We start from the raw sequence: 14,108 nt of genomic DNA, 5'->3' as shown, positions 1-14,108 counted from the left end.
CGGAGGTTGCAGTGAGCTGAGATAGTGCCACTGCACTCCAGCCTGGGTGACAGAACAAGACTCTGTCTCAAAAAAAAAAAAGGCCGGGCGCAGCGGCTCATGCCTATAATCCCAGCACTCTGGGAGGCCGAGGTGGGCAGATCACTAGGTCAACAGTTCAAGACCAGCCTGGCCAACATAGTGAAACCCCATCTCTACTAAGAATACAAAAAGTAGCCGGGCATGGTGGTACGTGCCTGTAATCCCAGCTACTCAGGAGGCTAAGGCAGGAGAATTGCTTGAACCTGAGAGGCGGAGGTTGCAGTAAGTGGATGTCACACCACTACACTCCAGCCTGGGTGACAGAGGAAGACTCTATCTCAGGAGGAGGTGGGGGAAGGCCAGGCGCAGTGGCTCATGCCTGTAATCCCAGCACTTTGGGAGGCCAAGGTGGGTGGATCACTTAAGGTCAGGAGTTCAAGGCCAGCCTGGCCAATATGTGAAACCCCATCTCTACTAAAAATATAAAAATTAAGCAGGTGTGCTGGCACGAGCCTTTAATCCCAGCTACTCAGGAGACTAAGGCAGGAGAATCACTTGAACCCAGGAGGCGGAGGTTGCAGTGGGTATGGGCCAAGAATGAGCCAAGATCGTGCCATTGCACTCCAGCCTGGGCAACAGAGCGAGACACTGTCTCAAAAAATAATAATAATTACAATGCAATTAGTATAATTCTTTTCATTAAGAATTTTTCACTTTATTTGATTAAATGACATAACGGTCTTGCGCGCTCGTGGCTGCACAGTGATGTTCTGATGTCTATAACATATAGTTATCAGTTCAGTGTACTTGGCACATCTCTCATCTTCAACATTTATCACTTCTTTGGGTTGGGAGATTCAATATCCATCTGACTTTCTTTCTTTTTTTTTTTTTGAGATGCAGTTTCACCCTTGTTGTCCAGGCTGGAGCGCAATGGCACTATCTCAGCTCACTGCAACCTCCGCCTCCCCGGTTCAAGTGATTCTCCTGCCTCAGCCTCCTGAGTAGCTGGGACTACAGGCACGCACCACCACACCTGGCTAATTTTTTGTATTTTTATTAGAGATGGGGTTTCACCATGTTGGCCACACTGGTCTAGAAATCCTGACCTCAGGTGATCCGCCCACCTCGGCCTCCCAAAGTGCTAGGATTACAGGCATGAGCCACCACATCTAGCCTTTTTTTCTGAGACAGAGTCTCCCTCTGTCACCCAGGCTGGAGTGCAGTGGTGCGATCTTGCCTCCCTGCAACCCCCGCCTCCCAGGTTCAAACGATTCTCCTGCCTTAGCCTCCCCAGTAGCTGGGACTATAGGTGCCCGCCACCACACCCAGCTAATTTTTGTATTTTTAGTAGGGACAGGGTTTTGTGTCATGTTGTCCAGGCTGGTCTCCAACTCCTGACCTCAGGTGATTCACCCTCCCCAGCCTCTCAAAGTGCTGGGATTACAAGTGTGAGCCACTGCACCCGACTCCTCCTTCTAGCTATTAGGAAAAACAGATTATTAACTACAGTCATCCTACAGTGATATACAACACTAGGACTTATTCTTCCTATCTAGCTATAATTCTGTCACTAAGAATTTGTTGGCCTAGCAAGGTGGTTACGCCCATAATCTCAACACTTTGAGAGGCCAAAATAGGAGGACTGCTTGAGGCCAGGGGTTCATCCGGGTAACAGTGAGAACTCGTCTCTACGAAAAATAAAAATAAGGCTGGGCGCGGTAGCTCACATCTGTAATCCCAGCACTTTCGGACGCCGAGGTGGGCAGATCCTTTGAGCTTAGCAGGCTAACAACATGGCAAAACCTCGCCTCTACAAAAAACACAAAAGTTAGCTGGGTGTGCTGGCAGGCACTTATAGTCCCAGCTACTCAGGAGGCTGAGGCAGGAGGATCTCTTGAACCTGGGAGGTGGAGCTTGCAGCGAGCTCAGATCATGCCACTGCACTCCACCCTGGGCAACAGGGCCAAACCCTGTCTCAAAAATAAATAAATAAATAAATAAATAAATAAATAAATAAATAAATAAAACATTGGCTGGGTGTGGGGGCATGCCCCTGGAGGCTGAGGTGGGAGAATCCCTTGAACCCACCCCAGGACTTCAAGGCTGCAGTGAACCATGATCACACCACTGCACTCCAGCCTAGACAACAAAGTGAGATCCCATCTCTTTTCTTCTTTTTTGAGACACAGTCTTGCACTTTTGCCTGGGCTGGAGTGCGGTGGCACGATCTTGGCTCACTGTAACCTCCGCCTCTCGGATTCAAGCGATTGTCCTGCCTCAACCCCCGAGTAGCTGGGATTACAGGCGCCTGCCACCACGTCCGGCTAATTTTTTGTACTTTTAGCAGGGACAGGGTTTCACCATGTTAGCCAGGCTGGTCTCGAACTCCTGACCTTGTGAGTCGCCGGCGTCGGCCTCCCAAAGTGCTGGGATTACAGGTGTGAGTCACCGTGCCTGGCCAATGATCCCATCTCTTTTTTTCCTTCTCCAAGAAGCAGGAATTACAGGCATTTTCTAATATGCATTTCTCCAAATATCAGTAAAAATAGCCCATCTTCATAAAGCATCTGCAGATGCAAATTCAATGTTCTATCTAGTTCTTTAATTTACTAGAAAATCCAAGTTTCTTTAGATGTATTTTGTATATTTTATATGAACCTTAATGAAGTCAAAGTATGTAAATGTTTTATCTTTAGGGTTTACTTAAACTTTTTTATTTCTACCAACTGTAATGATTTTTTTTTACTAGATTCCCTTCTGTACTGTTTGAACTCTATGCTATGTGCAAAGGCACTACTTTTCAAAATAGTTAAAATCAGTAACACAACAGGAAATATAGCCAATACCTCAAATAAAACCCTTCCCACCATACGCTCTCTCCTACACACTCATATCTCCCAACACAAAACTAAAAGCACTTTTAATATTTCTTCAAAACTTCTTTCAATTCTACCTGGTTGTAAGTGTGGTATATATTTAGTACATCACTCTATCATAATAACTTAGAAGTGCTAATCTAAGTAAATTTGGAGCCTTTATAATTACCACTTTTATGAGCTACATAATAGACTTAAGTGGATGCCTAATCCTTTTGTCTGATATAACTAATGTTTACACTGAATGTTTCCAGAATTTAAACAAAATAAGTGCTTGGAAGAGAAGCAATCCATAAGCCTGGTGCCCTTAACAACCTTGTCTGCACCATCTACACAGAACTAAACTCTTCCTGTATGTTAGATCCTAAACTGGAACTAGAATAGTCCTTAACTTTTTTTTTTTTTTTTTTGAGACGGAGTCTCGCTCTGTCGCCCAGGCTAGAGTGCAGTGGCAAGATCTCGACTCACTGCAACCTCCACCTCTGAGCTTCAAGCGATTCTCCTGCCTCAGCCTCCCGAGTAGCTGGGACTATAGGCGCCCGCCACTACGCCCAGCTAATTTTTTGTATTTTTTGTAGAGACGGGGTTTCACCATGTTGGTTAGGCTAGTCTCGATCTCTTGACCTCGTGATCCACCTGCCTTGGCCTCCCAAAGTGCTGGGATTACAGGCGTGAGCCACCGCGCCTGGTCTAATTCTTGTATTTTTAGTAGACAGTAGACTTTAGATTTTACCATGTTGGCCAGCTGGTCTTAAACTCCTGACATCAAGTGATCTGCCCACCTCGGCCTCCCAAAGTGCTGGGATTACAGGTGTGAGCCACTGCGTCCGGCCATCCTTAACAATTCTGAATCTTCCTGGGAACAAGTAAACCTTAGGTTTCCATTAAAGTATACATCTGCCAGGCCAGTGGCTCATGCTTGTAATCCTAGCACTTTGGGAGGCCAAGGTGGGAAGATCACTTGAGCCCAGGAGTTGCAGATCAACATGGCAAAACCCTGTCTCTATAAAAAATAGAAAAATTAGCCAGGTGTGGTAACACATACCTGTAGTCCCAGCTACCTGGGAGGCTGAGATGGGAGGACCACCTGAGCCTGGGAGGTCAAGGCTGCAGTGACCAGTGATTGCACCACTGCACTCCAGCCTGGGCAACAGAGTGAGACTCTATATCAAAAAAATAAAGTATACATCTGGCAGGGTGCAGTGGCTCACGCCTGTAATCCCAGCACTTTGGGAGGCTGCGGCAGGCAGATCACTTGAGGTCAGGAGCTCGAGACCAGCCTGGGCTAACATGGCGAAACCCCGTCTCTACTAAAAATACAAAAAATTAGCCGAGCATGGTGGCACATGCTTGTAATCCCAGCTACTAAGGAGGCTGAGGCAGGAGAATTGCTTGAACCCAGGAGGCGAAGGTTGCAGTGACCTAAAATCGTGCCATTGCACTCCAGCCTAGCCAACAATAGTGAACTCTGTCTCAAAAAATAAAGAAATTTTTAAATAAATAAATATACAGCTGATATCAGAGACCTTCAATTTCAAAAAATTTAGGTCAACTACTATACAATCCAGCAATCCCACTACTGAGATTTATCCAAAGGAAAGGAAATCCATATACCACAGGGATGCCTGCACCCCATGTTTACTGCAGCACTGTTCTCAATAGCAAAGATATGGAATCAATCTAAGTGTCCATCAACAGTTGAATGGATAAAGAAAATGTGATATAGATACACAATGGAGTACTTTTTTTTTTTTTTTTTTGAGACAGAGTCTCGCTCTGTCACCCAGACTGGAGTGCAGTGGCACGATCTCGGCTCACTGCAAGCTTCACCTCCCAGGTTCACACCATTCTCCTGCCTCAGCCTCCCAAGTAGGTGGGACTACAGGCGCCCGCAACCACACCCAGCTAATTTTTTTTTTTTTTTCTGTATTTTTAGTAGAGACAGGGTTTCACCGTGTTAGCTAGGATGGTCTCGATCTCCTGACCTCGTGATCTGCCCGCCTTGGCCTTCCAAAGTGCTGAGATTACAGGCGTGAGCCACCACATCTGGCCTGGAGTACTATTTGGCCACGTAAAAAAATGAAATCATGTCATTTGCAGCAACGTGGAAGGAAATGGAGGTCGTTATGTGAAGTCAAGTAAGACAGGCAGAGAAAGACAAATATCACGTTTTTACTCTTATGTGGGAGCTAGAAAAGTGGATCTAATGGAGGTAGAGAATAGAACAACTGGTATCAGAGGCTGGGAAGCATCGGGAGGGTAAAGAGCACGGTTAATGGTTAGAAATATGCAATGAGCAGTGGCTCACGCCTGTAATCCCAGTACTTTGGGAGGCCAAGGTGGGCGGATCACCAGGTCAGGAGTTCGAGACCAGCCTGGCCAACATGGTGAAACCCTGTCTCTAGTAAAAATACAAAAATTAGCTGGGCATGCTGGCATGTACCTGTAATCCCAGCTATCAGGAGGCTGAGGCAGGAGAATCGCTTGAACCTGGGAGGCGGAGGTTGCAGTGAGCCAAGATAGCGCCACTGCACTCCAGCCTGGGCGACAGAGCGAGACTCCGTCTCAAAAAAAAAAATTACAATGAGAAAGGATAAGTTCTAATGTTTGGTAGCAGAGTAGGGTGACTAAATTTAACAACAATATATTGTATATTTCTTTTTTTTTTTTTTTGACACAGAGTCTTGCTCAGTCACCTAGGCTGGAGTGCAGTGGCGCGATCTTGGCTCACTGCAAGCTCTGCCTCCCGGGTTCACGCCATTCTCCTGCCTCAGCCTCTGGAGTAGCTGGGACTACAGGCGCCCACCACCATGCCCGGCTAATTTTTTTTGTATTTTTAGTAGAGACGGGGTTTCACCATGTTAGCCAGGATGGTCTCGATGTCCTGACCTCGTGATTCACCCGCCTCGGACTCCCAAAGTGCTGGGATTACAGGCGTGAGCCACCGCGCCATGCCTGTATATTTCAACATACCTAGAAGAAAGGACTCAAAACTTTCCCAATATATAAAAATGATAGGCCGGGCACAGTAGCTCATGCCTGTAATCCCAGCACTTTGGGAGGCCGAGGTGGGCAGATCACGAGGTCAGGAGATCGAGACCATCCTGGCTAACATGGTGAAACTTCGTCTCTACTATAAATATAAAAATTAGCCGGGCGTGGTGGCGGGCGCCTGTAATCCCAGCTTCTTGGGAGGCTGAGGCAGGAGAATGGCATCAACCCGGGAGGCAGAGCTTGCAGCGAGCTGAGATCGCGCCACTGCACTCCAGCCTGGGCGAGAGAGAGAGACTATGTCTCAAAAAAAAAAAAAAAAAAGATAAATATGGAGGTGACAGACACCCCAACTTGATCATTACAGTGTATGCCTGTAACAAAATACCACATGTACCCATCCCATGAATAAGTACAAATATTTCTATCAATTAAAAAGAAACAGCTCAGGCTAGGGGCAATGGCTCATGCCTGTAATCCCAGCACTTTGGGAGGCCAAAGCGGGTGGATCACGAGGTCAAGAGTTTGAGACCAGCCTGGCCAACAAATCCCAGCACTTTGGGAGGCCAAAGCGGGTGGATCACGAGGTCAAGAGTTTGAGACCAGCCTGGCCAACATGACAAAACCCCATCTCTACTAAAAATACAAAAATTTAGCCGGAGTGGTGGCAGGCGCCTGTAATCCCAGCTAAGTGGCTGAGGGAGTCTGAGGCAGGAGAATTGCTTGAACCCGGGAGGCAGAGACTGCACTGAGCCGAGATCGTACCACTGAACTCCAGCCTGGGCCACAGAGCGAGACCCTGTCACAAAAAAAAAAAAAAAAAACCAGGTCAAAAAGCAGATTCAAAGCAACATGCATGCAAATTATAACATTTATCTATAATCAAGTATGTATTACATACATTTTAATTTACATATTAAATATTTAATTATCTCTTAATGATATTAATGGATGGGGGGATTACAAGGGCTCCTTATTTTTCTTATTTTATCTACTAGTATTTTACCTACTAGTTTTAGTTTCTTTTTAGTTTTTCGAGACAGAGTTTCACCCTTGTCGTCCAGGCTGGAGTGCAATGGCAAGATCTCAGCTCGCTGCAACCTCTGCCTCCCGGGTTCAAGCGATTCTCCTGCCTCAACCTCTGAAGTACCTGGGATTACAGGCGCCCACCACCACACCCGGCTAATTTTTGTATTTTTAGTAGAGATGGGGTTTCACCATGTTGGCCAGGCTGGTCTCCTGATCTCAGATGATCCACCCGCCTTGGCCTCCCAAAGTGCTGGGATGACAGGTGTGCGTTACCGCGCCAGGCCAGTTTCTTTTAAAACAATGAACATCTATAAAAATAATTTAGCTTCACTGGGCGCCGTAGCTCACGCCTGTAATCCCAGCACTTTGGGAGGCCGAGGCGGGCGGATCACGCGGTCAGGAGATCAAGACTATCCTGGCTAACACGGTGAAACCTCATCTCTAATAAAAATACAAAAAAATTAGCCGGGCGTGGTGGCGGGCGCCTGTAGTCCCAGCTACTCAGGAGGCTGAGGCAGGAGAATGGCATAAACCCGGGAGGCGGAGCTTGCAGTGAGCCAAGATCACGCCACTGCACTCCAGCCTGGGTGACAGAGCGAGACTCCATCTCAAAAAAAAAAAAAATTTAGCTTCTACCCCAATATGATCTCAACTGTGTACTTTTATAGACAGTCACCTGTGTGTCCATGTCTGTGTTAAAAACGGTCTGGGCCGGGTGTGGTGGCTCACATCTGTAATCCCAACACTTTGGGAGGCTGAGGCAGGTGGATCACTTGAGCTCTGGCGTTCGAGACCAGCCTAGTCAACACGGCGAAACCCCGTCTCTACTAAAAATATAAAAATTAGCCAGGCGTTGCACGCCTGTAGTCCAAGCTACTCAGGAGGCTCAGGCAAGACAATCGCTTGAACCCAGGTGGTGGAGGTTGCAGTGAACTGAGATTGTGCCACTGCACTCCAGCATGGGCAAGAGAGCAAGACTCTATTTCAAAAAAAAAAAAAGTCTGAAAAGAAATGTAGTAAAATAATGGGAATGTTATTTTTCGCAGGATAGTGGGATTATTGGTCATTTTCTGTTTTATACAACCCAAGCTTCATTTGCCTTTCAGCAATTCAGTCAGCATGTAGACCCAGAATACATACACTCACCTGCTCACACACATACATAATATGCCACTTACACACAAATATCCCACTCCCACATACACACATCCCTGATCCTGCAGACACGTGCTCCCACACATCTCACCACACACAATTACACACACACACACCAGCTCACATATGTAACTGCTCACACACACACATGCTCACTCTCATTCACACACACTTTCACTCAAATTCAAGGCTAAGAGACTGGAAATGATACAGGGCAAATAAAAGGCGATGCCAGGCTGGGCGCTACGGCTCATGCCTGCAATCCCAGAACTTTGGGAGGCTGAGGCCCGAGGACGGTCGCTTGAGCCTGGGAGTTCAATAATATGCCTGGGCAGTATCACTATACTACACTTCATCTCTACAAAAATAATTTTTAAGAATGTTTGTATTTTTAGTAGAGACGGGGTTTCACCGTGTTAGCCAGGACGGTCTCAATCTCCTGACCTCGTGATCCGCCCGCCTCAGCCTCCCAAAGTGCTGGGATTACAGGCGTGAGCCACTGCGCCCGGCCAATTTTTTTAAATTAGCGGAGCACGGTCATGCCTGCCTATAGTCCCAGCTACTCAGGAGGCTAAGATGAGAGGACTGCTTGAGCCCAGGAGGTGGAGGTTGCAGTGAGCTGAGATCTTGCCACTGCACTTCAGAATGGGTGACAGAGTGAGATCCTGTCTCAAAACAAACCAACAAAAAGGTGCAGTCAAATGTCCCTAGGAACTTCCTACTGCCACCATTAGCGGTGCAGGAATAAAAAAACGCAGGGAGATCTGAGCATGGACACTTCCTTCGGCAGCCTATTTCTGCAAGTACTGAAGACAGACAATGCCTACCAAGGTTACTGAAGGACACTCTCTGAAAAGAATCAGTAGCTGTTAAAACGCAACTGCTTAAGTAACTGTAAAAATAACATGTAAGTTACAGTTATAATCTTTAAAAACAAAACAAAATGAAAGTAATCCTTTCTCACAACACTCTTAGAATTTATTTTACAATCTCTGCTTCATGATAGGTGGTAGTAAATACAAAAGCATCAGTCCTCTCAGTATGAAGGGGTCATGTCAATCTCCAGAGATGGTTGAAGCCTTAAAAATCACCTATTCCAACTTCATACCTAATTCCTGGACACATCTGACTATAAATTCCTGTTTCAAGAAAATATAACCAGAAAGCTCCACTTGCTCCTTTCATCTGCTGATTCCTGCTAACCCAACACTGTGTTATATTACACCACACCTGATCTATCACCAGATGACGTAATTAGATCCAAACACACCATGACATTGCTAAAGAAACAGGGACACAAAAGCCATCTGTATTATAAACAGGAGCTGCTTCTATTAAAAATTCAGATAATCCATTTAAATAATTTAAAATGCTACCTTCATAAACAGATTACATAGAAGATACTCAATATGCTACCTCTGAAAATTTGATAAAAATTAAGATACTTGGCCAGGCACAGTGGCTCATGCCTGTAATCCCAGCACTTTGGGAGGCCGAGGCGGGTGGATCACCTGAGGTCAAGAGTTCAAGACCAGCCTGGCCAACATGGCGAAACCCCATCTCTACTAAAAATACAAAAAATAGCCAGGTGTGGTGACGGGCACCTGTAATCCCAGCTACTCGGGAGGCTGAAGCAGGAGAATCGCTTGAACCCGGGAGGCAGAGGTTGCAGTGAGCCGAGATCACGCCATTGCACTCCAGCCTGGGCAACAGAGCAGGCGAGACTCCATCTCAAAAAAAAAAAAAAAAAATTAAGATAATCTAGTTGTTATCATCAAGGACAGTAATGTGACTGGACTAAGAGTCTCTCGTGTGCTCAATATTTTGAAATCTCAAGGTAGAAAGTACAAAAACTTACGATCTTTATTGCTGTTATCCAGTTTATCTGAACTGTTCCCTAGCGTTTTTTAAAAAATCATTAATGTCTTTAAAAGAATCGGTATTTTTTAGAAATATATACTGAAGCATTTATGGAAAAAATGATATAATGTCAGTAACCCACTTCAAAAATCATCTGGGGCTAGTGAGTGGTGAGTTTACAGATGAACCAAGGCTGCTAAAACTGAGCAATGGCTACAGGGTTACATAACATGAAAATCAACCTTTCTTTACCCTGTAAATTATCTGTTGCCAAACAGTAACTTAGCTTTAAGAAATCAAGAGCTCTCCTCCATCCCAGGAAGCCGGCCCAAGTCCAGGCACTCAGATCACACCCAACATTGCTTCTTCCTAAGCCGTCTGGAAGAACAGACAAGGAGTAATACCATGGGAGATCCCTTCCACTTCCCCATCCTCACCAAACCCCAAGTCATCCAGCCCTTGCCCCCAACCTTCGAATTCCATCAAGAGCTCTTGGAATTCAGAGTGAAGACTTTTGTCTCATTTCTACTTTGTGATGACAAGAAAGCTCAGCCCCAAATAGCAACACAAAGTTTTTCCCATTGTGATCATTAAGGGAGGTTATGACAAAAGATGTTTCTCAAATAAAAAGAATTGTATGCAAGTCAGTAAGATATTATCACAATAGGGATATTGTGAGCCACCACATCTAAGAAGACGCATCTAAGGTCTAAGAGCCAAAAGACCTAGTTCTACCCCTGTGAGACCTTGGGAGAGCTATCTGACCTTTCTGGGTTTCCAGTTTCTTACCTGTAAAGTGGGGAAGAATCCTGCTTACCCGCTATCTCAGAGAACTGTGGTATGATCCAGTGGAAACATACCTGAGCCTCACAGAAGCTCTCTATCAAGAGTTGGGTTATGGTAACAAGGAGCAAATGTGGTACTCTCCTAACTTCTTTGCTGTACTGAAGCAAGAGTATGTTTGGGAGAAGAGACAGCGCAGTAGCCAACAGCAACCAAGGGAGCTCAAGGTGCTCTCCAGCCCAGGGGCAAGAAGGAAACGCAGCAAAACACCTGGACCAGCAACCACCATCCACGCTGACCATACAGGAAAGTATCAGTCACATATTTCACTGCCCATTAGTGTAGGTGGAAAACTACCCTGACAATATCCCAACCGGAGCTAAGCTTGTGAGCATTGCAGGCTGCCCCGCAGGCACCTGTCTGCACATCTTCTTAGTGTGAACTCAGCAAGGAACCCTGATTTATCAGGACCCTGTGTTTTTTTTGTTTTTGTTTTTTTGTTTTTTTGAGACGAAGTCTCGCTCTGTCGCCCAGGCTGGAGTGCAGTGGCGCGATCTCCGCTCACTGCAAGCTCTGCCTCCCGGGTGCACGCCATTCTCCTGCCTCAGCCTCCCGAGTAGCTAGAACTACAGGTGCCCGCCACCACACCCGACTAATTTTTTTGTATTTTTTAGTGGAGACGGGGTTTCACCATATTAGCCAGGATGGTCTCAATCTCCTGACCTCGTGATCCGCCCGCCTCGGCCTCCTAAAGTGCTGGGATTACAGGCATGAGCCACCGCGCCCGACCATCAAGGTTCTTAATGTTATGACTGACACCCTAAATAGCAGTGTGCCAATTTTACCTCTTTTCTTACAGACCTCTTGGCTTAAACATGCATATGTACTTGAACACCCACTTACCAGATGTCTGCATGTGTGAGAAGTCAAAATACAAAAAATTGACAGATGCACCTTAGGGATTTCCTGCTAAGTAAAATATTTAAAAGTGAACACTGGTATTATTTGATGTCCACCGGGTTATTGGCAGAACACACACGGCCCTGCTGTTATCTCCACTTAAACTTTATTAAGTGCTGAGGTAGACAGGAACAACTGCATCTTGGGGCCCACCTTTCCCCCAGGAGCAGGTGCCCTGAGGACCGCGTGGACCCCTGCCACACTGTACTGTGCGCAGTGCCTGTCCACGCATTTCACCTCTCCTACGAGAGTGGACGTGGCCCTAACGGAGTTCTGCTAGACTTCTGCATTTGCCAACAAGCTCCGAGGCTCCCTGCCTTCCTCCCCAAAGGCACCAAAGTAAAAATTCTTAATTCCAGGACTCTCTACAAGCATTGACTGTCTCCCAAATAAAAGATGAAATCTAAGTAGAAAAGATGTCAACCACACACAGTTAAGTAATTGTGCTCAAAATAGGTGTCTATCAGTAGGATCTCAAGGCGTCTGGGCAGCCTGGCCTCTGCGGCTAGAACTTGGGTGAATTCAGCCGAGCAGTATCTGGGCCCTCGGGTGGGGGAATCGCGGGGAACTTCTTCATTCAGGGGCACGTCGATCAGGCACCCTGGGGGGGTGGCGATCAGGCCCCCTGGGGGGGTGTCCCCAGGCGAGGAGCTGACCTCGGTAAGATCCAGCTGACGAGGCGCTGGGGGGAGGGGAAGAAACTGACTCCCCAGAATAGAACCTCCTTTTAAGAAGGGAAGAGGGACTCCAGCGAAATTCAACCAGAAATCCAAGGCCGAAGTGGTGAATAAGCAGAAAAAGCAGGACCCTCAGGTCTTGACAGTGCCTTTCCCGACTCCAGGGGCCGCGCCGACCGGTCCCACATCAACCCCGCCAGCCAGCCGCGCACCTGCCCAGTTCCCACGCCCCGGCCCGGGCCGCTCCGTACCTGCTCTGCCCCGTAGACCGTAGCAAACTGGATGAAGTCCTCGATGCGGACGAAACCGTCCCCATCCCCGTCCAGGGCATCGAACACGGCTCGGAGGCGGGGGCCGTCCTCCTGACTCCCCACGGGCTCGCTCGGAAGGGGGTGGGTCTGGCTGAGGTCCGAGGGCTGCGGCGGGGACCCGGGACCTTCCTCCAGCGCCAGCTCGCCCGCCGTGGGCGCGGGGAAGGGAGAGAAGAGGTCGACCTCGCCCCGCGCTCGGTGGCTGCTGCTGGACCCCTGCAAGCGGAAAGGCGCGCTCTCCGGGCAGCTCGCGGGGCCACACTCCTCGGGCTCCTCAGTCCAGGAGAACAACGGGTCGAGTTCTGGAAGCGGCGCTTCGGAGCGCGGCCCTGGGCCCGGGGCGTCGGGGCTCGCAAGCTGCCCCCGCGGGCCGGAGCGCGGCGGCGAGGCGGACGGCCCGGGGTCTCGCGGGCCTCCCTCCAGCCCCGGGGCCGGCCCGGCGCTCCAACGCGCCCCGCCATCTGCAGCGGCTCCGGGCGCAGGCTCATCCAGGCCCGGGGACTCCGGGTCGGGGCCGCCGACGGGCGCTCCGAGGCGTAGCTCCGCAGGGCCCGGAGCCAGTTGCGCCGCCCCCGGCCCGTCCGGCCCGCCCGGCTCCGGGTCGGGCCCCGGCGGCTCCGAGCCCGGGGGCGAGGCCGGCGGGGCCGACGCCATGCTCCCGAGAGGCTAGTGGTGCGGAGGGCGCGGGCGGCAGACAAAGGCGCTCAGGGCGCGGCGGCGGGCGCGGGCATCCCCTCGGCGGCGCGGGCGGGCGCGCGCGGGGCGCCCGGGCTGCTGGGGCTGGCGCTCGGGCCCTGCTCTGTCCTCGCCCATCTTCGCACCGCGCCTCAGCTGCCCTCGGCCCGGCGGCGCAGGCCCATGGCGGCGGGGCGGCCTAGGGAGGGCGGCGAGGATCCGGGCGGCGGATGGCGGGGGACGGGGGCCGAGGAGACCGGGGGACGGGGGCCGAGGAGGCCGGAGGCCGCGGAGCCTGTGAAGCAGGATGAGGAGACTAAGGAGGCTGAGGCGCCTGAGGTACCCGGAGAACTAACGCCGCCGCCGCCCAGGCCCCGCCCCCCGTCGGGCCTGACGTCAGCACGTCCCGGCAGGGTCCCAGCCCCTCGCCGGCTTGCTGTAGAGGCAGGCGCCGGGTGTGTCGCGGCAGTGCAGCGGCCGCGAAGGGGTGTTTTGCTGTATGTCATATTCCTCGTTTCGCCAGAGCGGGGGGTCCCGAGCTTCGGGCGCGGGACGCGGGGGTGCTCCGAGGCTGCGAGTGGAGGCGTGACGTGACGTCCCTGGCAAGAGGCGCGCGGAGTCAGGCCTTACTTAGAACGTGTTCCCGCCGCACAGCTACCAGCGGGCGCGACCGCGACCCACGCATGGTGCGGTCGAGTAAACGGCACCGCATGGCGAGCGAGAGACGCAAAGGGACATAGCCCCCTAGGAGCTGAGCCCTTCGCGGG

At 49.8% G+C, this 14,108-nt stretch overlaps 1 protein-coding gene across 3 annotated transcripts in view; it reads right to left on the bottom strand.

Annotated features, from left to right (window-relative positions):
• Positions 1-13,407, bottom strand: part of RAB11FIP3 (RAB11 family interacting protein 3) — a 102,379-nt gene extending 88,972 nt beyond the window's left edge. The window contains exon 1 of one of the 3 annotated variants that reach the window (XM_024349623.2): positions 12,607-13,407. In XM_024349623.2, the coding sequence (XP_024205391.1) occupies positions 12,607-13,320 (714 nt within the window). In that variant the 5' untranslated portion in view covers positions 13,321-13,407. The remainder of the gene's footprint in view (positions 1-12,606) is intronic. The other 2 variants (XM_024349622.3, XM_024349621.2) reach the window with 2 other exon arrangements.
• Between the last annotated feature and the right edge of the window lie 701 nt (positions 13,408-14,108).

Source organism: Pan troglodytes, chromosome 18, assembly GCF_028858775.2.
Source record: "Pan troglodytes isolate AG18354 chromosome 18, NHGRI_mPanTro3-v2.0_pri, whole genome shotgun sequence".
Taxonomy (NCBI): domain Eukaryota; kingdom Metazoa; phylum Chordata; class Mammalia; order Primates; family Hominidae; genus Pan; species Pan troglodytes.
This window is presented reverse-complemented; position numbering and strand designations above follow the sequence as displayed.